The sequence below is a fragment of the Sciurus vulgaris genome (genome assembly GCF_902686455.1).
Source record: "Sciurus vulgaris genome assembly, chromosome: 7".
In the NCBI taxonomy this organism is placed as follows: domain Eukaryota; kingdom Metazoa; phylum Chordata; class Mammalia; order Rodentia; family Sciuridae; genus Sciurus; species Sciurus vulgaris.
In genome coordinates, this window is record NC_136467.1 from 147,110,325 (window position 1) to 147,136,043 (window position 25,719).

At 52.1% G+C, this 25,719-nt stretch overlaps 2 protein-coding genes across 7 annotated transcripts in view; one reads left to right on the top strand and one right to left on the bottom strand.

The window, feature by feature from the left end:
* Positions 1-10,329, top strand: part of JARID2 (jumonji and AT-rich interaction domain containing 2) — a 281,609-nt gene extending 271,280 nt beyond the window's left edge. For all 5 annotated transcript variants that reach the window (XM_079147058.1, XM_079147059.1, XM_079147060.1 and 2 more), the window contains 6 exons: positions 1,013-1,118; positions 1,594-1,776; positions 2,168-2,298; positions 3,129-3,312; positions 5,387-5,494; positions 8,392-10,329. In XM_079147058.1, coding sequence (XP_079003184.1) covers positions 1,013-1,118; positions 1,594-1,776; positions 2,168-2,298; positions 3,129-3,312; positions 5,387-5,494; positions 8,392-8,574 — 895 coding nt within the window. In that variant the 3' untranslated portion in view covers positions 8,575-10,329. The remainder of the gene's footprint in view (positions 1-1,012; positions 1,119-1,593; positions 1,777-2,167; positions 2,299-3,128; positions 3,313-5,386; positions 5,495-8,391) is intronic.
* Positions 10,330-10,890: 561 nt separating this feature from the next.
* Positions 10,891-25,719, bottom strand: part of DTNBP1 (dystrobrevin binding protein 1) — a 124,026-nt gene continuing 109,197 nt past the window's right edge. For both annotated transcript variants that reach the window (XM_079147074.1, XM_079147075.1), the window contains 3 exons: positions 18,471-18,626; positions 12,498-12,641; positions 10,891-11,282 (listed from right to left, as the gene is read on the bottom strand). In XM_079147074.1, coding sequence (XP_079003200.1) covers positions 11,026-11,282; positions 12,498-12,641; positions 18,471-18,626 — 557 coding nt within the window. In that variant the 3' untranslated portion in view covers positions 10,891-11,025. The remainder of the gene's footprint in view (positions 11,283-12,497; positions 12,642-18,470; positions 18,627-25,719) is intronic.

Sequence of the window (25,719 nt, forward strand, 5' to 3'; positions counted from 1 at the left end):
GATATGCTGGTATTAAAGTAATATAAATATTTAAAAATCACAAGCACACCTGTTGTCTTTACTCAGCAACTGAGACCTGGATTTGGCCTCAAAGCCAAGTGGTGGCCCAGGTGCCCGAGGGGCTGTCGGGAGTGGCCAGCAGCATCCTCCACAGCCCCGACCTGCTCTCGCTGGTGGTGGGCGACCTCACTGGTGGGCTGTGGTCCCACCCGACTTGGCCGCGCTGGTGCCCTCTCACCCAGGAAGCATCTGCCCACACAGCCTACACAGCTGCGGCCTGTAGGTGCCTCCACTGCCCCAACCCCCGGCGGGGGGAAGGCCAGCCGTAGCCACGTGTTGTGGAAGGCTCTGTGGCCCTGGCCTTCAGAGGCAGGCAAGGGTCTCCAGGAGTGGCCCCAGCCCCACCATCGCCACACGGCTGTTCCAGATCCTTCGTGTTCGGCCGCCACTGTCTTCAGCCCTTATCTTGCTGCCCTCCCTGTGGCCTTGTTCTTGCCATGGGGACGGTGTATGCAGGGTGCAGCCGGCTTCCCGGTCTCTCTTGGAGAACTTGCTTTTTCGTTAGCCGTTCCTTGCTGGCTGCTCTAGGCCCTCCTGGGGGGCTCTGCTAGGGTACCCCAGATCCAGAGCTGCTGCTGGAGCCTCAGGTCCTGACCCTGCGATGCGCCTCTGCAAGGGCGGCAGGAGCTGGGCCGCGTAGCGCAGGCCTGGTTCTCATCTGTAGGGTTTGGCACATCTGCTTTTGGTTTGGAGGCCTTTTGGCTCATGGTGTGGGTCAGATCTGCTTAAAAGATGAGCCGCCATCCTGGGTGCGGTTGTGGTTTGGCTGGGTGCTGGGCGGAAGCGGGCCTGCTGCCCAGGGTGTGGGTGGGAGTGGCCCGCTGTGACTGTCCCACCGCTCCTGGGCCCCGAGGCAGCATGGCAGGCCTGTGTGCCTGCTGCTGTAGGGGTGGGGGTGGGCAGCACACACAGGTCCTGGTCGAGCCTGCCGGCCCTGTCCCCACCACCCCAGGTACTGCATTCCTGCTGAGGAGGAGAGCAAGCTGGAGGACGTGGTGCACACGCTGCTGCAGGCCAACGGCACCCCAGGGCTGCAGATGCTGGAGAGCAACGTCATGGTATGTCTGCCTCTGCCCGTGGGCTGTAGGCTGGGGACCCTGGAGCTTCTGTGAAGCCACCCTGGCCTCTTCACTGCCCGCTTCCTGTGGTGCGAACGCCAAGCTGAGGAAGGCTTTCTGTCTGTGGCACGGGGCGCCAGGTCCTGGGCTGGGCCTTCACGGTCTCCTGTGCAAATAGGTTTGCCTCATCGCCAGTCCCCAGCACTGGCAGGTGGCAGGAAGGCTGCAGAAGGCTTTGTGGCTGCCAGGCAGCTCTGTGCTCATGGCTCTGCCCACAGGAACCTGCTGTTGTCACTCGTAGGCCAGGAACAATCTAGGACTTCTTTAGGAACTGCTCTTTGATTTTGTGAGGTCCTAATGCGAGGTGTTGTCAGCAGGCCTGCTAGGCAGGCTGGCAAGACCCCAGGACCTGTGGGCAGTTGGCTGGGAGGCTGCTGATGGACGGCATGGGTCTCAGTTGGCCTCCTCTCCCCAGATCTCCCCGGAGGTGCTGTGCAGGGAGGGGATCAAAGTGCACAGGACGGTGCAGCAGAGCGGCCAGTTCGTCGTCTGCTTCCCGGGGTCCTTCGTGTCCAAGGTGTGCTGTGGCTATAGCGTCTCAGAAACCGTGCACTTCGCTACCACCCAGTGGACAAGCATGGGCTTTGAGACCGCCAAGGTGAGCAGCACACTGCCCAGCTACCCCTCATGCACATCTGCCTGCAGATCAGTTTCCCGATGGCAGGAATATCTGGAAGGTTTCCCAGGAAAGATGCATCGTGGGGCTTCTGTCATAAAGACGTTTCATGTCTGTCACTGGCTGACCCCTCCAATACTAGGGAGACCAGAGATGGTGCCTTGGGGTCATGCTTAAATTGAGTGTTGCCAGTCCTTGCTGGCGCGGATGTGTGGCACCAGCCTTCGCTGGCAGCGAGGTGCTAGACTTGACCTCTCTGGTGCCATTCCCCAGGTGAGAGAAACTTCTACAAGTTTTGATAAAGTAGCAGCCTACAGTTGAGGTGGCCTGCTGCTCTCCACCAGGCACCTTAGCCGCTGCTCCCCTCCTGCAGGAAATGAAGCGTCGCCATATAGCCAAGCCTTTCTCCATGGAGAAGTTGCTCTACCAGATTGCACAAGCGGAAGCAAAAAAGGAGAACGGCCCCACTCTCAGCACCATCTCGGCCCTTCTGGACGAGCTCAGGTACCGTGGACCTGACCCCCCTGTGAGGCCGGCGTGGCGGCCAGGCCCGATGGGTGGAGGCGTTTCGCGGCAGCTCCCATTGGCTACCACACCCCCCTCTTGTCTTCACGCATGATGTTGGGTGTCCATCTCCTGACCAGCTGATGCAAAGCGTGCGGCCTGAGGATTAGTCCTCCTTGGGGGAATGACCCTGTGCCAGACTGGACCCCGGTCCTGGCAGCCCCTTGCACAGGCGTCAGGGCCTGGCTCGGGCTAGGCGAGCACCCGCAGTGTCCACCCCTCATTCTTGCCAAACTGCTTATGTGATGTGTGGGGCTCCCCCGGTCAGCTGGTGAACACCAGCACTCAGTGCCATGGGCACTGCTGCTCACCCGCCCCCAGCCAGCTTCGTCCCACCGTGGCCACCAGAGTGCTGCTGAACGTGGCCACAGCTCAGGGCACTGCTGCCAGCCTCTGTCTGTGGCCCTCACTCCCGCGTCCTGGGTGGGGGCGCTCCCGCAGAGCTGCTGGGCGGCACATGGATTTGCACTTAGGCTGGTCAGGCCTTCGCGACCCATACCGCAGGCTTGCTTGACACGTGCCTGGCGTGCATGGAGCACAGCAGGAGCCCTTGGAGCCGGACAGCGGGCTCCTGCCCTCGGGTCTGCCCCCTTAACTTCCTCTGGCATTTTCACTAAAGAGAAAGGCTGGGGTGGGCAGGTTTGCTGGGTGCTGACCCCGTGTGGGCCTGGCTGCCCTTCCCTGGTCAGTGGGAGGTGGCTGGCTTGCAGCTGCATCCCCTCTGATGCTGAGAGGCCCGGCTGCTGACGCTGCCCCTCCGTGTCGAGCAGGGACACGGAGCTGCGGCAGCGCAGGCAGCTCTTCGAGGCCGGCCTCCACTCCTCCGCGCGCTATGGCAGTCACGACGGCGGCAGTGCAGTGGCGGATGGCAAGAAAAAGCCTCGAAAGTGGCTGCAGCTGGAGACGTCGGAGAGGCGGTGTCAGATCTGCCAGCACCTGTGCTACCTGTCCATGGTGAGCAGCCCGGGGCCTGCTGGGCGCAGGTCTCCAGCACCCTAGCACGCAGGCGGTCCTGCGTACCCCAAGGGCGAGCTGTGTTCCTGTCACCTCCGCCCTCGATTTCCTGCTTTCGCTCACCACGTGGCCCGTCACGTGGCCCCTGGGAGCTCTGAACCTGCCTTTGGTTTAGCCAGAGCTTCTCCTCGGGGAAACTCGGTTTCCAGGCGCTGTGGTGGCCTCTGCAGCGCCCCCCACCTCGAGTGCGTGCTGCCTGGATCGCCCTCTCGCTTTCTGGTCCACATCCACATTGCTGTTGGGGCTTGTCATATCCTGGCCAGTGTCCTCATGGTCACCTGCAGACCCAGCTTCAGACTTGGGAATGAGTGAATGGGCGCTGCCATTCCTCACCCAGCCCATTGCAGGCCAGCGTTGGGCCTGGGTGCCCCTGAGGAATGGACGGCTGCCCCAGCGCAGCTCTGGTCAGGATGTGCCCAGGGACCAGTGGGGCACAGTCCCCTGATGGGCTGGCCTGCCCTCCCCGCAAGCTGTTCTGCAGCGGCCAACCAGGTGTCTGCCCACACCCTGCTGTCGCCATGTCCGCTGGTGTGGCAGGCCAGGGCTGAGGTTCAGGTCACCCTCGCCTCATGCCAGCTCCCCTGCAGAGGACAGGGCCACTCGGCTGCGCCCACCCGAGTCAGATGCGCTTTGGAACACGTGCAGGTTTCAGACATTTAGGAGGGTTGGCGGCCATCGTGCCCCTCAGCTCAGGCTGCCTGCAGGGCTGGCGGCTTCACACACAGAGGCCTTTCTCACGGCTCTGGAGGCTGGAGGTTCGAGTCCAGGTGTGGGTGGGCTGGTTCTGCTGCAGCCTCTGAGGGCCCTGGAGTGGCCTCCTGGCTGTGCCCCCACAGCTCACCTCTGTTCCCACTCCTGTGACTCATCATGTCACAGACTTTCTCATAGGACACCAGTCAGACTGGATCTGGGCTCCTCTGATGGCCCCATGTCACCTGCACTCCAGGCCCCACCTCCAGGTGCAGGCCCGTGTGGGGACACGGCCTTGGCGCATGACCTGCTGGGGTCGGGGCAGTTCAGCCCGTAGCCACCAGCCATCTTGCTGTGTGTGGCTGATCGTTTCTCTTCTGTCGGGTGTTTCTCAAGTGCCTCTGCAGAGCGGTCCCGTCTGTGGCAGGAAGTAGCCAGCAGCCCCTCCCAGCTGATGAGGGCTGTGTGCGCTCCGCTTACCTTGGTGGCCACACTTGGTGGGCTTGTTTCCTGGATGTCCAGATGGTCTGCTTTCAGAACTGCTTTCAGCCGGCAGTTGTGTTCAGACACTGTGACCCTGGCGCGGGGCACTTACCATTGCATGCGCGTGTGCTTGTTGCACGTAGTTCACGCTCCTGTGCGTTGCCCTTGGTGCCTTTCAGAGGTGGCACCGCTGTGACGAAGTCCTTGCCTTGCCCTGGAAGCTCATTCCCTGTTCTTTGCTCCAAAACACTGGAATCAAAAAGTCCACCTGCTCCTTGTAAAGGCCTGGGCTGTGGAGACCGCAAGCCCTGAAGGGCCTGGCGGAGTCCCTGGGTCCCCCCATGGGAGCAGGGGACAGCTCGTACCTCCAGCTGGATTGCCTGAGCTGCTTCTGAGTGACTCTGAGATTAGTTTTGCTCTGGAACCTCTGGGATGGTCGCCACCAGCTCTGCCAACCCCTGGCGCCTCTGCACCAGGGACTCTGGAGGAAGGAGCCGCGAACCCCGATCTCAGTGCCTGTGAGCATGCGTTGCCATGTCATCTTGGCCAGGCCCCTGATCAGGACTCACAGGACTGCAGCAGGGTCTCCGGGGGCCGAGGGCACCCTGACGGAAGGCTCCTTCATCTACTTTCTAGGGAACCTGTTCTAGGCCGCCAGTTGGGGTTTCTTGATCCATGTCCATTGTTTGTGGGTCCCTGAACCTCCTGGTTTGGGCAGTAGGTGGCAGGACAGCTCTGCCCTGCCTCGTCCAGAGCACACTCCCTGCTGGCTCCCCCGCCCTGGCGTCGCCCAGCCCTGCCTGGCGTCCCCAGGCCCTCAGCCAAGTCACTCTCCCCGCAGGTGGTGCAGGAGAACGAGAACGTGGTGTTCTGCCTAGAGTGTGCCCTGCGCCACGTGGAGAAGCAGAAGTCCTGCCGCGGGCTGAAGCTGATGTACCGCTACGACGAGGTCAGTCCCTCCCAGCAGGCAGCGGCCTGGGTGGCACGGAGCCCTGTGTTGCTGTCACAGCTTGAGGGCCGACAGCCCCGTGTGGTGGACGGGTGGAGGAGGGCTCAGTGCAGTGTCGGGTTCCAGGCGGTGAATCCCGGCCCCACACAGTCTGGTGGCGTTACTGAGGAAACGGGAGGGCTGCTGCCGCCTGGTGGCCTGAGGACACAGCCCACAGAGAAGCCAACCTGCAGCGGGGGTTGGGGCCACTCTGCCTCGCCTCCCGGGTGGCTGGGACCTGGCCCTGGCCACCTCTAGGACTGGCCTTGGCTAAAGTGTCTGGATCGTGAAAATGAACTGGTTCCTTGACCAGTTCTGCAACTTTGAGGTTCCCGTGTGGCCATCCCCTCCATGCCCATGTCAGTGACTTGGTCACAAAGGGAACATGTGGTCTGAAGCTGCCTAGGCTGTGACCGTCGCCCATCATCCACTGCTGTGTCAGTGTTTGCATGAAATTGACACCTGTCTTCTGTCTCGTAAGGATGAGCTGAGTGCCCCCCACCCGACGTTCTTTGTAGAAACCTTGCAGGTTGGGATCCTGTCCTCTGTAACAGCGGGCAGCCCACTAGCCATGTGACAGGAATGCTGTCTCCAGGGGGCCTCAGACAGGTTTGGAATCCGGCTCCCAGGGAATGTGCCCCCTGGGACCAGCCCTGCCTTCCCTGGAGTGGTCCTCCGCTGACTAGGGAGGCCTTGTCTCCAGGTTCTGCATCCATTTCTGCATGCCATGTCGATCCCACGGCCCAAACCAACTCATGCCATCCAGGTCTTGCCACCCCTGGTTCTGCCCCGAGGGCCCTTTCCTGTCCGGTTGGTCTTTACTCGGGCCTCTCCCTGTGTCTGTTCTTCACATGGCACATCCCTCTTCACTGAAGCTCCTGATCACGCTGACCCCTGATCTTTCTGAAGTCCTTCCTGTGCCTGCTGGTGGTCTCCAGACCTTCGTGGCGCTTCTGGTGGACATGGAGGCTGGCGGGGTGGCAGAAGCAGAAGCCCAGCCCTGTGGTGTTTGGTCAGCTCTGCCAGCAGCTCCCCTGGAGCACAGGACTGTGTCCCCGCCCTTCCTGGCCAATACAGTGCCCTTCCTCCTCCCCAGGCACCGCCTTCCAGGGGACAGTGCTGGTGCCTCCCGGCAGGCCATGCCCCCTCTCCTGCTGCACCCCTGATGTCACCGTGCAGCCCCTGGCTCTGGTCCTGTGGAAGGGGGTGCATCCTGTCCATTCTGCACTGGGTCTTCCTGCCAGGACCCTTGGTGGGTCAGATTTAGGAGCATTTGGCGAATCGTAGGATTGGAGGGGAACCTGGGTCTGTTGGCATCCTGCTGTTTTAAAGGGCACGTTCGGAGGCGGCAGTAACACTTTGCTGCCCTCTCTGCTGCTTCCCGTTGACAGCACACTAGAAGGTGGTCCAAGATAAGCCCTGGCCTCTGGTGGCCACCCCAGGTGGCGCAGAGGGGGGTGGAAGCCCCGCTCCCCCAGCCCCTGTCCTAGCTAGGCCTTCCACGTGACCAAGACCTGGAAGAGGTGTGTGCAGGGCTGGCAGCCTTGCCGGGGAAGGAGCCTGGCCCAGTGAGTGAGTGGAGGGTGGAAGACCTCTGTGCTGGTCCCCTGGAGTTGAGGAATATTTGGTTTTGTTTTATTTGGGGCATTTGTAGCCTGTGCGACCAGAGCAGCTCCTCTTCAGTCCCCGTGCATCCCACAGATCAGTCACGCCCCACCAGGCCACTGACTGGGGATGGTCTGGAGGCACAGTGCCCTCAGGCCTGCCCTCTTCTGCAGTCCTGGGGCCCCTGGTTCTCAGACCTCAAGGACTAGGCAGCTCCTGGGGAGAGCACCGAGCTGCTTGGGTCCTCTCAGCCTGCCCGCCTGCCTGAGGACGCTGGGCTGTTGCCAAGTGTCACAGGAAGGAACTGGTTCACAGAACGCTGCCGTCCTCCTAGGACTGTAAATGGCTGTGTGGCAACTGTTTTACAAACACATGGGCCTGCCCTCCCTTGGGGTGGTCCAGAGAGCAGCCCTCCCGTGGCTGCCCGTGGGCCCTGAACCAGGCCCTCCTGCCCTGCCTGGCACCACATGGTTCTCACCAACCCTGCCCAAGAGGTGTGGAGAAGCGTGCACGGTGCCTCCTTCCTGTGCTTTTAAATGAGATGGTTGTGGCGCAGGTTGCGCTCGTGGTCAGCGCTCCTGTTCGCTGGGTCCCCTTCAGCGCAGCTCAAGGGGAATCCATATTCAGAAACAGCAGTGCTTGCTCTGATTTGCAAGAGCAAGTTAAATCACTTGTGGCGTCAGAGCAGCGCTGCTGAACTCGGCCGCGAAGCCTGTGTGTTCCGAGTGCCTCTGGCGGAGTTCGTCATCTGGGACATTTCCTGGCTGGGTGTGATGACATGAATGACTTCATGTGTGCCCCGCCCCATGCATCCAGAAAAGGTCAGCAAGGTGGCCAGCAGTGTTGTCTGTCTCGAGTGCAGGACTCTGACCACATGGTGAATGGATTTGCAGATGGCCGTGTGAGCTCGGGTCTGAAGGTCATTCTTAGGAAATAATTACATACTTCCTGGGTGCAGATGGGGGAATTGTGCCCCCCATCACTTATTAGTGATGGGCCCAGCTCAGCTGGCTATCGAAGAGCGGCGGGCTTCTCCCTGGTAGGTCAGCACCCAGGGGCCAGTTCTCAGGCCCACCACACCTGAGACTCCCGGGGGGTTTTAAACGCCGTCTGCAGCCATCCCGAGCCCCACGCACTTGGAAACCCATGTTGAGTGGATTGGTGACGAGCCGTGCTGCTCTCAGCTCAGCCTGAGTGGATCTTGGGGCCCTTCCCTGCTGCATTATTAACCGCCTTGCTTTCAACCTCCACAGGAGCAGATCATCAGTCTGGTCAATCAGATCTGTGGCAAAGTATCCAGTAAAAATGGCACCATCGAGAACTGTCTCAGTAAACCCACACCAAAAAGAGGGCCCCGCAAGAGAGCAACCGTGGACGTGCCGCCTTCGCGGCTGGCGTCCTCGGGTTCACCCAAAAGTGCTCCGAGCTCGTCATGAAGATGCCAACACCACGGTCGATTTATATATATTTTTTTGTAATTATCATATTCTAGTTTGGAGTACTTGCTGTAGGATACAGGCTGTCTTTGCACTAGCTCTAAAGAAGATTTTCTTCTGGTTTTAGAGAACTAATTTTGTTTTAGCATTAAACTGTTGAACTTTTTTTTGTACTTAGAATACCTAGACACTGCAGTCAGATTTTTGAAACTGCCGTATATTCACTGTTTTAAACCCTGAGGGGCTGTATTAATTTGTATCGCCCCGTGGCTGACAGAAGCCCTGTTTGTTTTGATTTTTTTTTTTTTTTTTTTTTTAAATGTTGGGGGAAAAAAGGCTTTTTAACCCATTTTTGAAGAGGGTGAAGTTTGGAGAACAAATTTTAAAACCATCAGTCATGTGAGCAGAATTTTTCTAGATTGGAAAAGGGATAGGAGACACATGCGCGCGCACACACATGCACACACACACACACACACACACAAAAAAAAAAAACTTGAAAAGAAATGGCTTTACTTTGGCTGTCTTTTCTTCTGTCATGTGCAAGATGAGTTTGTAATTTGTAAACCGGAGAGCCCGTTGTGTTCCGTTGGGCGGTTATGGCAGCTGAAGGCGGACGTTGTTTCCTAACCAGAGGCAAAATGTGGAATTGAGTGACTAGGTTCTCGTTACCAGCACATCACTATGCATCCGTCTGAGGAAGAGAGGACAAAGACAAAGACTGCCTGCCTTGGAGGTCACTGAGGGAGACCTGTGCCTGATTTCATTAGGAAATCCTTTGTTATTTTTGGTGCTGTTGGCGACTTTATCAGAAACCCTTCAATAGCGTCCTTAAGGAAGAAGGAGAAGCGGTGGGAGCCCGCGTGCTTCTGTGCCATCGACGTGCAATCTGACATTCCATGGCCATCTCGCTGCTGCGTGTCACACCTTCACAAGTCAGCATTAACCTTTCTTTTGGAATTTGTTTTGTTTGTGATCACATCTAGAGCCACTAGGAGGTCTGCAGTTCTTTTTGAATGTGAAAATGCATTTGCGCTCATCTTGTCTATTTTTTCTGTCCATGTTGTAGCAAAAAGAAAAAAAAAAAAGAAAAAAATCCCATCCCTTTTGTACATATGCCTGTAAATTGTTTTAAATACTTGAGCCTTTTCTTGGGGGGAGGGGAGGGGTGAGAAGACAAGATGAAGAAAAGCCTTACATTTCAGTTTCTTCATCGGTTGGATTGGATGCTTACAGGGTTTTTCTTGTAACATTTATAAGTGCTGCTTACATCACTGAACAACAACAACAAAATAAGAATGGAGTAGCTGTTGCCCTTCTCCGGTTGTGTGTACAGTATGTGTGGAATAAAAAAGGGAAACTGTTTTCACAAGCTGTTCTTTGTTTCATGATTGGATCCATCAGTCCCGTAGCTGCCCGTATTGCACTGAGCTGGCCAGTGGTGACTGCCAGGAGCGTCCTAGGATCCACTTTGTTGGTTGTTGTTGAGAAGACTGAACTGTTTTGGAATATTTAACAATTACATAAACAGAGTCAAGTGTTTTCCAATGTGGTTGTCCGGTTTTTATGGCCTTGCTGTGTACTTGCCCTCTCTGACAGTAAACTTCCGCCTATGGCTTACAGTTTGACATTTAATTTATTAGCGCTGCTCTGCACCCTCCCTGGAGAGGGAAGACTTCATGTGGTTTATTGCCAGTTTGTTTACTTTTCAGGTTTGTACTACAAGGTTTAATAATAAAAACAAAGTTTTTTGGACACTGTCTGTCTTGTGGTGGAAGATGACTGAACCGAGTGGGCTCTCTCTCCTGGTCAGTGGGCGGAGGCTGATCTTGAGCAACCTGCTCTGGTGGCCCAGTGGCTGGGTCAGAGCTGGCCCGGGCTGCCCACTGAGCCTTGCACTGTGCGCCCCCACCAACCTCTCCTCCTGCGGGGCTCCCTGGGGCCAGTTTCTCTGCAGGAGGAGGCTGCCTCCGCCTCATGCTTGTTCCTTTGGGCCCAGATGTTTCGGTAGCGCGGTTGGCTTGGCCTGTTGGGTCAACAAACGATCGTGCAATGATCGGCATGAGCCCACGCGTTGTCAGAGCCGAGTCCAACCACTTACCTTTTAGTGGAAGTAGAACTTGTACCTGTAAAGGGCTTTTCATTCAGGACTGAGCCGCTGTGGCACCCGGGGCCCAGCCCTGATCTCGGGAGGCCGCCTCAGTGGCCCTCTGAACCTGGGCGTCCCTTCGCTGTGCTCTAAGCAACCCCTCGTTACACTGGCCTTGAGGCTGTGTGTAGGCAGAGGCCTTCGTACAAACTACCTACTCTCCCGAGTCAGTGTTTAAAGTCCCCGAACTTTATTGTCAGCTCTCCGTCAGTTTCTCACACATCATTGGCAATTGTGTAAAATCAAGACCCTCCATGAAACCTGGATTTACAGGCGGATCCTGTGCGCAGCTGACACTTGGTTCACACCTCCTGATTTGAGTCGCTGTCATCACTAGCATCTGGAGTGGCCTGGCTGTCAGCATGGGAAGTGGCCAGGGCAGTGTCCACCTGAACCTCCTCCTCGTCAGACTGGACAAGGGGGCACTCCCCACCTTCACTGGGGTCCAGGGTGGCTGATTCTGTGCACACAGAGGGTGCGGAAGGTGACTCGGGCAGTGACTCCGAGGCATTTGGAACCTGAAGAGTAATTTCATTCTGACAGGTGTCAGTTTCAGGCCCTGTGAAATTTACAAAAAATGTGGTCAGCAAAATAGTGTAACTCAAGTGGCAATGACAACTATAAATCAGCCAGGATAAAAGGGCTACATGTCCTTCGTCTAGTGACCTGACTGTCCAGCCAGGCTGCTCAGCCTGGTATAGAAACCACCCTGGGTGTGCTGAGCTCAGCAGGCCAGAGGCAGCCAGCAGTCTCAGCCAGCGACAGACCAAGACTCAGCCTAACTGCATAACATCCGACAAACGTGTGTGCCGCGGGCTGAAGGCCAGCGCTGGGGTCCACGGTTTCTCGGTAATCGACACAGTCTGTACACGGTCTCTCTCCCCACCCGCAGCGGCATCCCCAGCCCTTTTTGAGATAAGGGCTCAGTGAGGCTGGTCTCAAAATTGTGACCCTCCTGCCTCAGCCCCCTGAGCTGCTGGGAGTATTGGCCCTGTCGGTGTCCTTAATAGTCATCCAGAAACGTGACTGCTAAGAACCCAAGTTACCTTTCAGTGTCACACGGTCTAGATAAGCTCTTCTAAGAATAAGTTTCACATACTGCTCCTCCTGGCTCCCCCACATTCCGGGTGCCCACCTTCCCAGGACAGGTCCCTGAGGAGAGTGCCCACTGCTTTCAGATGTGCCAGCAGAGACAAGGCTAGAGGGAGGGGCCACCCTGCCGATGGGCTTCCTGGCTGGGGAGCAGCCGAGGCTTTCCCTTCTGAGATTTCCGTGCCGCCTGTGATGTGTGTACAAAGAGCTGGCCAGGGCTGGGCTGTGGCCCGGGATAGGGGGCTCGCTGCTCACGAGAGACTCAGAGTTCAATTCCCAGCCGGAAGGACTGGCTTACAACTTCAGGTGTGGCGAGGCCAGGGGCAGATCTGCCGCCTCAGTCAGTTCTTGTATGAACTGAAACAATATCGGGAAGGCTTGAAATGGGAGTTGGAGCCCCACGGAGTCGCAGGCGGCCCACAGGGGAACCCTGCTGAACTGAATGTGAGTGGGGGCCAAGTGTGAGTCAAGCAGGCAGCCCCTCCCCCACACCCGAATTCCACTTCCTGACGCCTCCCCCGCCCGCCAGGGTGCTGGGGTAGAAGTTTTAAATCCTTCAGGAGAACCCACAGCAGGACAGCGCTGCACTGGCCTCGCCACCAAGGCCAGACACAGGTGTGGGGAGGCTGCCGAGGGAACGTCGGTAAGAACAGGGTCATTTTCACAGGTGTGTCCATCCTACCTAACCCTGGGGACAGCACAGGGTTCTCCTCTCCACCCGAATTCAAGAAGACATCCAGGGCCTCCTGGTCAGAGATGTCCATCAGGTCCATCTGCTCCAGCATGTCCACGTTCACCTCCATGGAGGACATGCTGCCCATGGGCTCTGAGAAGATTCACAACACAAGAAATTGTACTTTTCGTCCCTAATAAATTAAAAGGTAGATTTCATTGGCATTCTGCATTTTCGGCCGCCTCCTGGTACCGTAAAGTGGCTGCTGTCTTAGCTGCGCCATCTTTGGATAGGGCACCGTGACTCCGGCCGCAGCCCCTTACTCCGCTTGCCAGCACTGGTTCCCAGGTGGGATTTGGAACAGGGCCTGGGGGGGTGAGGGGTAGGAGCAGTCCCAAGTGGCCCACAGCAGGAATAACGAATGACTCAGCACAAAAGGAGAGGTAGGAATGAAATGCAAACCCAAGCACAAGTACAGACAAGGTAGAAGGTTCTACTGATGACAAGGCTATGCTGAATTATTTCAAAACTAAAATGGCAACTCCATGGGAAATCTGCCAAAGTTCACAATAAACAAACTCCCTACTACCACCAGGAGAAGAATCACAAGTCCCTGGTCCCAGCGTTGTGTGAGGCAAGCTCTGTCCACACGCAGGAGCAAACCAGGAGAGGTGCACACCCAGAAAGATCCAGTGAAGAGGCAAGGCTCTGTCCAGAAAGCTTAACGGGGTTCCAGCCAAACTTTGGACAAGATTTTTCAAAGAACTTGAAACTTGAACACTGATCCTGAAGCACAATGGCCTGTGCAGGGTCCGGGTGGGCCTCGCCACCTCTGCTGGCACTCGGCACCAGGTAAACTGTGGGCTGTCACATACAATGCAGGAAGTTTCCAGTGCCCCTGGCCCTGCACTAGACCCTGCAACAGACTTCTGCCCCAGTTGTGACAAGCAGGATCCTCTCCAGATGAAGACGAGTATGGGGGAGGAGGCGGTGGCGAAAATGTCTCCAGCTGCAAACTGCTGCTTGATGAACAATTAAGACAGGGCTGAACTGGGCGAGACAGCAGGACGCTGCAGCGGGAAGAAGCCGCCTTCCAGGAATACGTGGAGACTGGCTAGGCAGCTGTGCAGATGGTGCGGGCTGAGACCCGCAGTCACTGCCACCAGGAAAGTTCGTCTGGACCCCTGCCTTGTGAGTGCCAGTCAGCAAAGGGCAAGTAAAGTGAAAAACAGTGTCTTTATGACTTGAAGAATTTAGGATGCAAAAGCTGATCACTTTTAAAATTTTGATTTAGAGCCAGGCCTGGTGGTACCCATCTGTAATCCCAATGGCTCAGGAGGCTGAGGCAGGAAGATCACAGGTTCAAAGCCAGTCTCAGCCACTTAGGAAAAATAAAAGGGGCTGGGGATGTGGCTGGTGGTTACGCACTGGTTCACCCCTGGTCCCCCCTTTTTTTTTTTTTTTAGCAGAGACCAATCTAGGCCAGATTGAGAAGTTACATGCATCCAAGAGATCAGCAAAGTCCAAAACCCATGAGCTTAGACTTGGTAAAGGAAGGTAAACTAGGAGGAAAGCAAGGAAGTTAGGACCAAAAATACATGTCATTTCATACTGGGTTTTGGACAAAAATTTACCTGACTTAATGAGGTGTTGACAAAGATGTAAAGTAAACAGAACACAAACATGGCCAGGGACACTGCAATGGATACAAACATTGTGGCAACAGGACGACAGAATCTAGTAAGCTTTATGACATGCATGTCACACGACAAGTAACTACTCCCCTAGAGAAGTGGTTCTCAAAGCGTGGTCCCCAGGGCAGCAGCCTCGGCACCACGTGGCAGCCTGGCAAGAGTGCCAGTCCTCAGGGCCTAAGGAGCCTGTGAGGCTGCTGGTGCTTGAGAAGCACTGGCCCAAAGCAGCTCTGAAGAAGGATGTCCAGACTGGCACTGTTTCTAATAAAAGGTTAAAACTGGGAAGACTCATCAACACGATTATAGCATATTTGTTCAATGTAGATAAATTCAACAGAAATAAGTTTGAGCTGAAAATATCAATACAGGTGAATATCAGGATGCCGACCTAAGGAAGCAGGCTTCATGAAGATGCCACATGTGACCATTTCCATAGGCTTTAAAACTTGCCAAGCACACCTACGCGCTGCTTTGGGACACTTTCGTGTGTGGTAAAGGTGAGTTACGCCTTGAGGTGAGGAAGGGAGTGTGAACAGCAAGGGGCACAGGCGGGTATTATTATTTAGACCTTTCTGCATGTCTGGAATATTTTTGTAACATTTTTGAAGGAAATATTAACATGTTAAGCCTAGAAATGAGGGTATGTTATGCAACTGTTAAGTTCTTTTTTGGATATTTAACATATTTTCTAATTAAAATGAAAACCAGTAATGAATCACAGTAATTCTCACCATTCCAAATAAAACCCTTATAGGTAGATTTTACACCACGTTAAATTCATTCTCTGGCACCTGCTTTTAAGCCATTTTTGCCTCTGGAATGGCTCTTGGGTAACCTGAATTTTAGTACAGGTGCGTATGTATCCATGAATTTCTACCTTTCTTAACTTTGTTGTTAATGTCATCTACCGCTAGCACAGATGTCCTCTCATTCTCTTCCCAGATGAGAAGATGCCAAGGCCGAGTCAGCCTCCATAGGAGGAGGTGCCCTGGCTCCGGGGAGCCAACCATGTTGACCAGCAGTCCAAGGAGATCCACAGGAACCTGAGACCTGTGGGAACATGGAGCCAAAGACCACAGGTACAGAACAGGCGACTGCAAGGTTATGTTAATGCCCTGAGGACACGATGTCCCTCAGCACAGAATTGAATCAATAACAATGCTTTTCTGAAACGAAGAGTCACGGCAGGCAGAAGATCGAACCTGGGCCAGGGTCTTAGGGAGCACCGCAGGTGGCCCTGTGCACTCGGGGTCCCCGCTGGCATGCCAGGCCTCTGTGGCAGTGCTGCCCTGGGCCACCTCTGGCTCCACGGGCTCCCACAGCCCCACCAGGCTTCAAGTGGTCACAGATGGGCATTCACTCTTGACTCTGAAAATGTTCTGGATAAAACTTTCCATAGGCTTGTCTTAATTTAAAAAAATTATGCTTTTGAAAGTGAGAAAAATTTAGACTGCTATTTCTGATTTAGTGGACTGAGTCCAAAGTTTCGTGTTCGCTGTGGCAATTTTTAATTTGATTGATTATTCTAAATTAACCGTCCCCATGTTCATCTATGGGGATGACAATCAGAAAGGGCGGGTGGCTGTCAGGCAGCGCACCCTCAGCAGGCTCTGTGTGGCCGGGCCCAGCTGGTGGCTCGCGCAGCCTCTCCCGCTCTAGCCCAGGCACGAGGCTGCAAGGCAAGCCCACCACTTTCTTCTTTAGTGCTTTAAAAACCACACACACTGGCAACATGTGGCTGGTTCCATTTATTTTTAACCTTAAATGAGCCAAATGCTTCCTTGAAGTTTGAAGAAAATGATTCTTGAGATGCTCAAAACCACAAAAATTCAACCACTGAATATTAACCGACATCTATCCCAGAAGGGCTCCCTTCTTCCTGCAGACCCCGTGCGGAGGTATGGAGGCTGCCGCAGCACCTGGCCCAGGGTCTGTCTCCAGGGCGTGCTGGACACCAAAAGAGCTCCAAGCCCAGCAGCTTCTGCTTCATAGGCCACCTGCTGGTGTGTCCATGTGTTTCCCTGTGAGAATGGGAGCATCTTGGGCACTTGTGTCTCCTCTTGGTCTCCTGTGGGCTCAAAAGCGCACACCTTGTATGTGGAGGTGCACTGCTGAGCAGTGAGGGTTTGCTGACATCTCCATCACCCCATCTGCTCCAGGACTCGAGACACTGGTGCAATTGCTGCGATGTTCAAATCTGCAGGTTGCCTAGGGCGTGTGTATCTGTGTGGGTCTGTGTGCCCCCAAGACTCACTAGTTGAAGCCCCAATGAGTGCACAGGGAAACGGCCCTCAGGAGGTGAGTACGATTAGCTGAGGTCTGAGGCCTGGTACCCAGCATGAGATGATGCCCTCCAAAGAGACACCAGGGTGCTTGCCCCCACAGTGAGGTGGCAGCTAAGCCAGGACATGAGCCTCACCAGAAACCACAGAACAGGGAGGAATCTTCTGCTGTTTAGGTCACCCAGTCCACGACAGCACGAACACCCCAGAGCAAGCCCTCTCTTTCCTCATAAAGAAGCCGAGCACGCTGCTCTGCACAGCACTACGCACCTGACGCTGGACAGTCTGACCTTTCTAGGTCAGTGGGGTGAAACAGTGAAGAAGCTGACCCTGGAGCCAGAGAAGTCACACCCCAGACTGGTCCCACTGGCTCAAGCATGGAAAGCACTGACTGTGACACTGATCACCCACTTTGGCTAGCACCCAATGGAGCTTAATCTGCTTTCTCTACATCACTTCCCTAAATTCATTTCTTTGTCCTCTCCAGGACGGGACAGGGAATTGGATGGCAAAGAGGGGACAAATTAAAGGGGGACAGAGATGAATTGGGAGCATGGTGGGGATAGGGCACAGAGCACTGAGAGATCTGGATAGGGGCAACTCCAGGAGTTGCTGAGGTGCCCAGCAGGACAGAGAAGCCTGTGCACACCTCCACGGGCCTGGGCAACAGGTTCTGGGACCATGGCACCTGCTGGAGGGAACATTGGCTGCCCAAGGTCACTGTTCTGCCTGCCCAGCCACTACCCGGGGCAGCCAGTGCTACAGAGCAAGGAGTCCTGTGTCCTCACTTCTACCCTGATGGCATATAGATGTTTTGTAGCACCAGTTAGAGAGGTAAAATTGAAATGTTCAGCCAGGGAAATGACTAAATACGGCAGGCCCTCCGTGACCACATTCTCCACAATCACCCCAGATGGCAATGTCGCCAGGCCTCCAGTGGGTGCGGCTGTGTGGGCTTTGTTCCTTGGCGTTATTCTCTAAACAATATGGTACAGCCACTGCACACAGCAAGCACGCTGTACTAGCCGTCCTAGGTAACCTCAAGATGATTTTGAGTACTCAGAGGAAAGCTCGGGTTAGAGGCAGACACTACACATTTGATGTAAGAGACTGAGCCTGCACGGTGCTGGCAGGGTTGGGGGGTGTCTTGGGCCTGATCCCTCATGGACACTGAGGGGCAACTGCACATTAGGATACATCCTGATGATGAATGTGCACCTTTTAAAACACATCCTCTCAAAGAATTTTTTTTTTTTTTAGTCCCCAGGATTGAGCCCTGAGGCCTCACACATGCTAAGCACACAGTCCACCAGCTACTCTCCAGTCCTCAAAGAATTTTTAATAATGGGGAAAAGAGCCTTATACAATACTAACAATACTAACAAATTCAGAGAGCCGGGCACAGCGGCACATGCCAGTAATCCCAGCTACTTGGGAGGATGAGTCCAGAGGATCACAAGTTCAAAGTCAGCCGGGGCAACTTAGTGAGACCCTGTCACAAAAAATATTTTAAAAGAGCTGAGGATGTAGCTCCATGGATTCATGCCTGGATTTAATCCCTAGTACCAGAAGAAAAGGTCAAGATACAAAGCCATGTAGATGTGTAGCTTGATACCAATTAGAAATAGGCTCATGAACAAAGACCAGAAGGAACCACACAAAAATACTAATAGGTCTTATCCCATGACATAGAATTATGGGTAATTTGTCTTTTTTATTTTAAAGAGCTTTTTTTTCTGGCTGAAGGTATGACTGTAACAGCATGGTCTACCCTGTGCAAGGCCCTAGACTCAATCCCGGGCACTCCAAGCAAAGCAATTTTCTTTTTTTCAAATTTTGTATGAGCATAATTGATTTGTAATTTTAAAAGGTTATTTAGTTTTGAAACCTTCACCTAGAACCTAGAACTACAGGAAGAAGAACAAGGGCAAGATGGACCCTTGGATTTCAGGAGCCTGTTACTAGACAGGGATTTGGAAGGACTTGACCCCGTGGCCCCAACTCACCGCGCCTCTCTGCAATCTGCAGGTACCCGGTGGAAAGGTACTGCTCCATGTCCTGCTGGAAGGCTTCTTCAAAAAACTTCTGCCGCTCCTTCAGCTTCATTTGCTGGGTGTGCTCCATTTCCAGGACCTTCTGCGTGTGCTCGGCATTCAGTTCAGCTGAAGAAGCAGAATGACTGGGGTTAGGGCTTGAGAAGGAACTGGACGGGAAACGCTCGCCCACCCTTCATGTGGATGGTGCGCACATGGGCTGGCACCCTGACTGCACAGACAGCTCCTCCTTGCCCCTCTCTTCTGCACTTGGCCTTCACTGACCCCTCAGGCCAAATGACCTTTCCCCTGCATCACCCACTCTTCAAAGATAAGCAGCTACTATGTTTCAGGACCTAATGCTCAGGTAATCGTTGGGCTAACTCAAGTGTTGCTCCTTCCTGAACTTTCTGCATCAGTGTTCAAACTTTTGTAGATGACTTATAAATTACATTATAAAAGGTAAAGGCTTGGAGTTCCTGGAGGACTGTGATGTGCTCATTTAATATCCTGTGTCGAAGCTCAGTGTCTGGTGATAGTAGGCCCTCAAATATTAAGAGTAATGGAATGTTTTCAGTCTTAAAAAGGAAGGAAACACTGACACAGGCTACAATGTGGATAAACCTTGTAGCTTGTGAAGCTTTACACACATCAAATAAGCCAACTGCAAAGAGACGCGTGCTGTAGGATGCCCCTGTGAGGTGCCGGAGCAGTCCACCCACAGAGAGCAGGATGGCAGCTGCCAGGAGATGGAAGGAGGGAGGGGAAGTTCGGTTCTGTGAAGCTCTGCAGCACCACGTAAATGGTTTAATACCCTGAGCTGTGCACTTAAAATGGGTAAGAAGTGAACTGTGTTGTACATATTTCACTGCAATAAAAAAATTGGGAAAAAAAATTCGTAGAGAGTGTGTGGGCCTAGCTCTGCTGTTTTTTGAACACCGAGCCTGGCTAAGAAGTCAGCTAACCTTTCTCATCTGAAATTTGGGACAGACATATTAACCCAGTATTGATATGAAAAATCCAGTTAAATAATGTGAAAGAACTTCAGAACAAAAGTGAGCAGTAGCCCTTCAAATTAGGCCCGAGTAACATGCAGAAAAACTATTAAATAACCAACCTTAATGAAGAATCCCAACATACCAGCTGATAAACACTTCCTTGGGGTTTGACCTTTCCTCAAGCCACATATGGAGAATATACAAATGACATCAGGGCCATTATTTACCCTGTATAGGTCAAGGTTTATTTCTTTGGGACCTTAAGCCCTTTGTATTTCACATAGGGTTTGGGCAGAATCCTAAGGTGGCCCGGACCTCTGCTCCCTGGTGTGCTGGCCCTGCATAGTCCCCAGGACTGTGACTGTGCTGATTTTAGCCCTGTGACTTCACTAAAGGAGGCGTGTCTGAGTGAGCCTGATCCACCAGGCTTTCCTAGAGGACGGAACTTTTACTGGAGAAAGAGAAATATGAGAGGGATATGACATAGGGCCATTCTCAGTTATGGGCGCTGACAAGGAGGGTCCAGGTAGCTGGTAATTAGTGGCATCCAGGATCTGAGAGTTGTCCCCGGCTGGCCTGGCACGGTGCCACAACCCAGAGCAACTGGAACTCTGGCAACAACCTGCATGAGTCTGCGAGCAGATTTTGCTCCATTGCCTCCAGAAAGACACAGCTCTGGGACACCCTGACTCCAGTCCCATGGGACCCTGGGCAGAGAGCCCAGTCACGCCGTGCCTGGACTTGGAGCCGCAGGCTGGGAGCTGATACTGCGTACTGTTTTCCACTGCTGAGTCTGTGGCAATCTATTACACAGCATTGTGGCATCTCCCCAGCAATCTGTTGGTAGCAATTCCAGCCCCTGCCTGACTCTGGGGGGCTGAAGACCCTAGAAAGGCACCTGAGTTCTTTTACTCAAGGGATGTTTCAGAACACTGACTCTGTGGTGATGCTGTGCTTGGCAGCAAGAGGATGGGGCCACTCCAGAACCTCTGCTTAGCAGCATGAAGTTTCAGCAACCTGACTGCCCTGGGGAGAGCAGGGCCCAGTGATGCCCCTTCCGGCTCATCTCTGGGGAGTGTTAACATCTGGATGTTAGCAAGTGATTTTTAACAAAACGGCAAATCTTAAAATGAACAATGGCCCAAGAGGCCCCATGCGATCTGCCTTTGTCCCCCACACCCCGCAATTTCCTACAACTCCTGAGTACAGTACAATCCTGCATACATGACAGACCTGAAAACTCAGTAATGCGGTTTATTTGGTTTGTTTATTTATTTATTCTGGCACCAGGGACTGAACCGAGGGGTGCTTAATCACTGACCCACATCCCTAGTACTTTAAAAAAAAAAATTTTTTTTTTTTGAGACATGGTCTCACTAAGTAACTTAAGGTCTGGGTAAGTTGCTGAGGCTGTCTTTGAACTTGGGATCCTCCTGCCTCAGCCTCCTGAGCTGCTGGGATTACAGGTGTGTGCCACCATGCCCAGCTGGAATTTATTTTTTAATCTCAAATCAGGGATGGTATCTAATTCTTAGAATATTCTGGATTTTTTTTTTTTACTGTAATCTATACATATGCGAGGAATACAAATTAATGTTACCCAAAGCAACACAGCCAGGTGGGTAAACTCCTAATTACATATAATGACATGCACGCTTCCTCTGTGTGTTCTCACGCTGCTAACGGCTCATGTGTGTTCCCTGCGTTTCTGGATCACCTTCCACCTCCCATCTGTGTTTACAGGAGAGGTCTGTTGCAGAGAGAGAGCACAGGCTGTGCCGTCAGTCCCAAGCTGGGTCCGGTTCTTCTAACGGAATTCTGGGTCTCCTGTCACATCCCCTCAGCACACTTCTGCTTTCGGGAGCAACTGTAGAGGGTGGTTCTGTGGGAGCTGCCCCACACCCCAAGGTCCCACCTCAGGCCATGCCCATGCTCCTTGGTGCTTTTCTGATGGGAGGAGTCTCAGTACTGCCCTGCAGCCGGGGCGTGAGGCAGCGCTGGCCGGCGGGTGAGAGGCGTGTATCCAGCCCTGGTCTGCCATGGTTCAGCGGGGATGCCCTCCCGACACTTCTTGAGACCCTGGAGCCATGGCAGGTCCTCACTGGCTCTTCGGCACCTCTAACCTGCTACCTCCCTCCTGTCCTGTGCTTTGCCTCCCCAACCACCCACCTGCATGGATTCCCTGCTGTTCCAGAGGCCCAAGTAAAGCTACTAGGAGCTACAACTAATTTCCCCTGAGTTGCAACCTCCTCCTCTGCACGAGTGAGATTAACACACACCTATTTCTGAAAACTGCTGACAGGATGAAGGGAGGTAGCAAACGTGACCCACCAAGGACACACTGGCCAACAGCTGACTGCTGACATTAACACCAGCACTGCTTACAGATGGACCCTCACAAAGGGAATGATGTGGAATGGTAACAAGAACTAAGCTGGAGGGCAACAGCGGCAGTCGCCCTCTTAGCCCCTCAGCTGCCGAGAGCTAGTTACCCCTCAGTGGCCTTACTAAACCTGCAAGGGATTCAGAGTGAAATCGCAAGAAGAAAACGAGCAGAGCAAGCCGCCTTTTCATGCTTCACTCCTGCTATCGACGCGGCCATGCTATGGACTGCATTAGAGCGAGTCGACCCGAGAACGGTGAGCACGCTTCCAACGCTTCAGCGCTCAGTTCATCTGCTTTAAAAATAATTCCAGCATAAGCAGCTCAAATCAGAGAGCAATGCGGAAATTATCAAAGGAGTCTGAGTGAAAGAATATCTTGTAACTGAATTGAGATAGATATAACTTGAAGATATTTCATTTTTCTCAAGACTACTGCTTCAAAAATTTGTCATGTTTCTGAATTATTGGTCCTACAGGTTTTTAACCTTAATTTTTTTCTATATTGGGATGAGATCCAATCATGTCTCAACCCTCATGAAGGTGGGGATGGTTTGGATTAGGGGACTTAAAACAACTTTTAAAGAGAAGAAGAAAGAAAAATATCACTCTTTGAAGTTTTAAAACCTGTTCTTGGGTTAAATATCTCCACTGTCCCGTGAGGCTCATGCTTTATTTCAGAGTTCCTCTTACACCTCAGAGCTGACCTAAGCCAGCTCTGTGGTACCAGCTCTGCCTTTAGGACAGTGAAAAGCACACAGCAGGCATTTAAAACCACTGCTGCTCCAAAGCTGAGAGAGACCCTCTCCACCCTCCATGATGACTGAGGACATTCTGATTGTGCCTGTCCTGAAATCAGTCATTACACTGTTGTCAGGAAACCATCAGATAGGCGCACTGGCACGCACCTCTGATTGCAGTGGCTGGGGAGGCTGAGGCAGGAGGATCGCAAGTTCAAAGCCAGCCTCAGCAAAAGTGAGGCACTAAGCAACTCAGTGAGACCCTGTCTCTCAGTAAAATACAAAAAAGGGCTGGGGGTGTGACTTGGTGGTTAAGTGCCCCTGGGTTTGATCCCTGGTAGGGGAGAGAAAGGGGGAGGGTGGAGAGCGTGAGAGTGGGAGGGGGGGAGGAGAGGGAGGAGAGAAAGAGGGAGGAGGGGGGGAGGGAGGAGAGAGGGAGGGAGGAGAGGGAGGAGAGGGAGGAGGGGGGGGGAGGGAGGGAGAGGGAGGGAGAGAGGAAGAGGGAGAAAGAGAAAGAGACAGAGACCGATCACTGTATTTGGTGTAGTGAGACGATGGAAAGATACCTGAAAGGAAACTCTCAAATCCAGAGTTCAGTTGTGTCCAAATCTTATAATGAGTAATGGAAAATCTAAATTTTAGAACCTTTTCTACAAAGAAAAACGATCCCATGTTTGCATACTAGATGTCATTTATTATTCTGAGGAAAACCAGACAAATACAAAAATTTAAAGAATTTCAAGAAATGGTTTTAAGCTTAAAAAAAAAAAAAAAAAAAAAAAAATCAGAAAATAGCTTGTCTCCAAGGAGCCCAGGTCTGTGTCTCTTTTTTATTTAAACTCCAGATCACTGTTCAAGTTTTATCTGACTACAATTTCCATGTTAGCTACCAGTATCAATTCCACATAGACAGTTACTCAAACAGCAAAAACATTCCATTACTAATACAGATGAGGTGATCAGTTCTCAATTACAGGTTTTAATGGCATGTAAGGGTGACACAAGATATGTGAAATTAGGAAAAAAAAAAAAAAAACAAAAAACGTCCACCATGTTCACTACAGGAACAACTTCAACCCAAAGAAGTTCCTAAGGGGGCTGAAATCTGCAGAGGGAGGTGCTAATGAGCGTGGTCCCCAACAATGCCAGTGGAGAGAAAAGGGACCATATGAGGGAGACCAGGGCAAGCCACTCTGGTAAGGGCTGATGAAAGTATCTTCAACCCAAAAGGTAAAAAGAGAAACAATAACACCTTATTAAACATGAGTTGAGAAAAATGCTGTTCATCATAACATTAAAGATTGAGACCTTTTTTTATTCAAGACATAATCAAAACTAAGAACAAACTTTTAAAAATCTAATTTAAATATTTATAATCTAATGCTTTTATATTGAGTTAGAGAATTTTGTGATATTAAAATACATGTGACAAGATCAAGAGAGAATTGTGAAATCTCTATACTTTCCAAACAAATTACTAATACAAATTAATAAATCTCTAAACTGTTTAACAGAAACTACCAATAAGCTGTCAAATTATATATCCAATAAAAAAACACTAAATTCTGTCATTATGACAGAGTTTAAAAAATGGCACCTACTCATTTTTATGCTTCTAATTATTTATTTTAAATAGGCTTTTGATGTATGAGCAAGGCATGGACATTATAGAAAACTTTTATCCATAAAAAAGCATAATCAAGTGAAAATCTCTCTGAAGTCATCATAAACACACATGATGACTAGTAACTGAGTGTATACCCTCCAGGTTTATTTTTTTCTATTAGGCTAAAATATACAAAATTGTAATATTTAATTTTTAAAAAGGCTTCTACTTTAGAATAATTATAATTTCACAGCATGTGGTCAAAAAATATACATTTGGGGCTGTGGATGTCAGGGTGGAGCCTGTGCTTGGCACGCCCAAGTCTCTGGGTTCTTAACACCATAAGAAACGAATGTGCGTCCTGAACCTCCCTGATGTCAACGGTACCAAAGCCAAGAGAGTGACCCGGCCAGCCCACGGAGCTCAAATCCAGCCCTCGGCCTGCACACGTGGAGTGTGTGCATGCGTGGTTCCTGCACGCGGTCTCACCATGTGTAGTAACATCACACCTGGGATAATAAGCCGCGCCACCACAGACTCCTTCGCCTTACCCATGCCACGGGTCCCAAGCGTTCATCTGTTCTCCAAATCTAGAATTATATCAGTTCATAAGTGCCACATAATAGGATCATGTGGCACATCGTATCTCTTTTGAAGACTGGCTTTTTTCACGGAGCGTAACTTCCCTGGGGTCCACGCAGTGGCTGCCCATACTGAAATCTTGTTCCTTTTTCTTGCTGAGCAGAATTTCATGGTACAGATGTGGCACAGTTTGGTGAGTCATCCACCCACTGAAGGACTTACGGCTGGATTCCAGCTTTGGGCTGTTAGGAATAAAGCTGCTGTGAACATGCGCACAAGTTCCTGAGGGAAACTAAGCGACTTCTCAGAGACAAGTGCCCAAGGGAGCAGTCGCTGGGGCACATGGCAAGTTGTTCTTCCATTTTGAAAGGGAATTCCACGCTGTTTTCCAGAGAGCCTGCTTCATTCCACGTCCTGCCATCTGGCAAGGTCCAGTTTCTCTGCCCTTGCCTACATTTAGTGGGACCTCAAGTGCAACAGAGGATCTGCTTCCTTTCTTCCTCCTAGAATGTCCATCAGAATGATGTCTCCATTTCCTCTTAAATATTTTTTTTTGAAAATTGCCTTGTTTCAAAAGGTACTCTCAGTTCTTGAGAAAATTTCCTTTTTTCCCTCCCTAATTACTCTCCTCTGTCTAGGCCTAATATATATTCAATTATAGAAAAAAAATTTATCCAGAAACAATATTTGTTAGATGACAAAATATACAGCATATTCTTCTGGTTTTAAAACCCACCTTTCCTGCAGTTCTGCCATTTAATAATTACATTTTCCTCCTTCCTTAGTTTCCAAAATAAAACACTGAACTGTTTTTAAAGTTTCCCCAACCTTCCTTCCCCTATCTTAACAAATGAGTACAAATTGTCTAATAAGAGCTTTTAAGTAATATTTTTCCAGAACTAGGAATTTTTAATA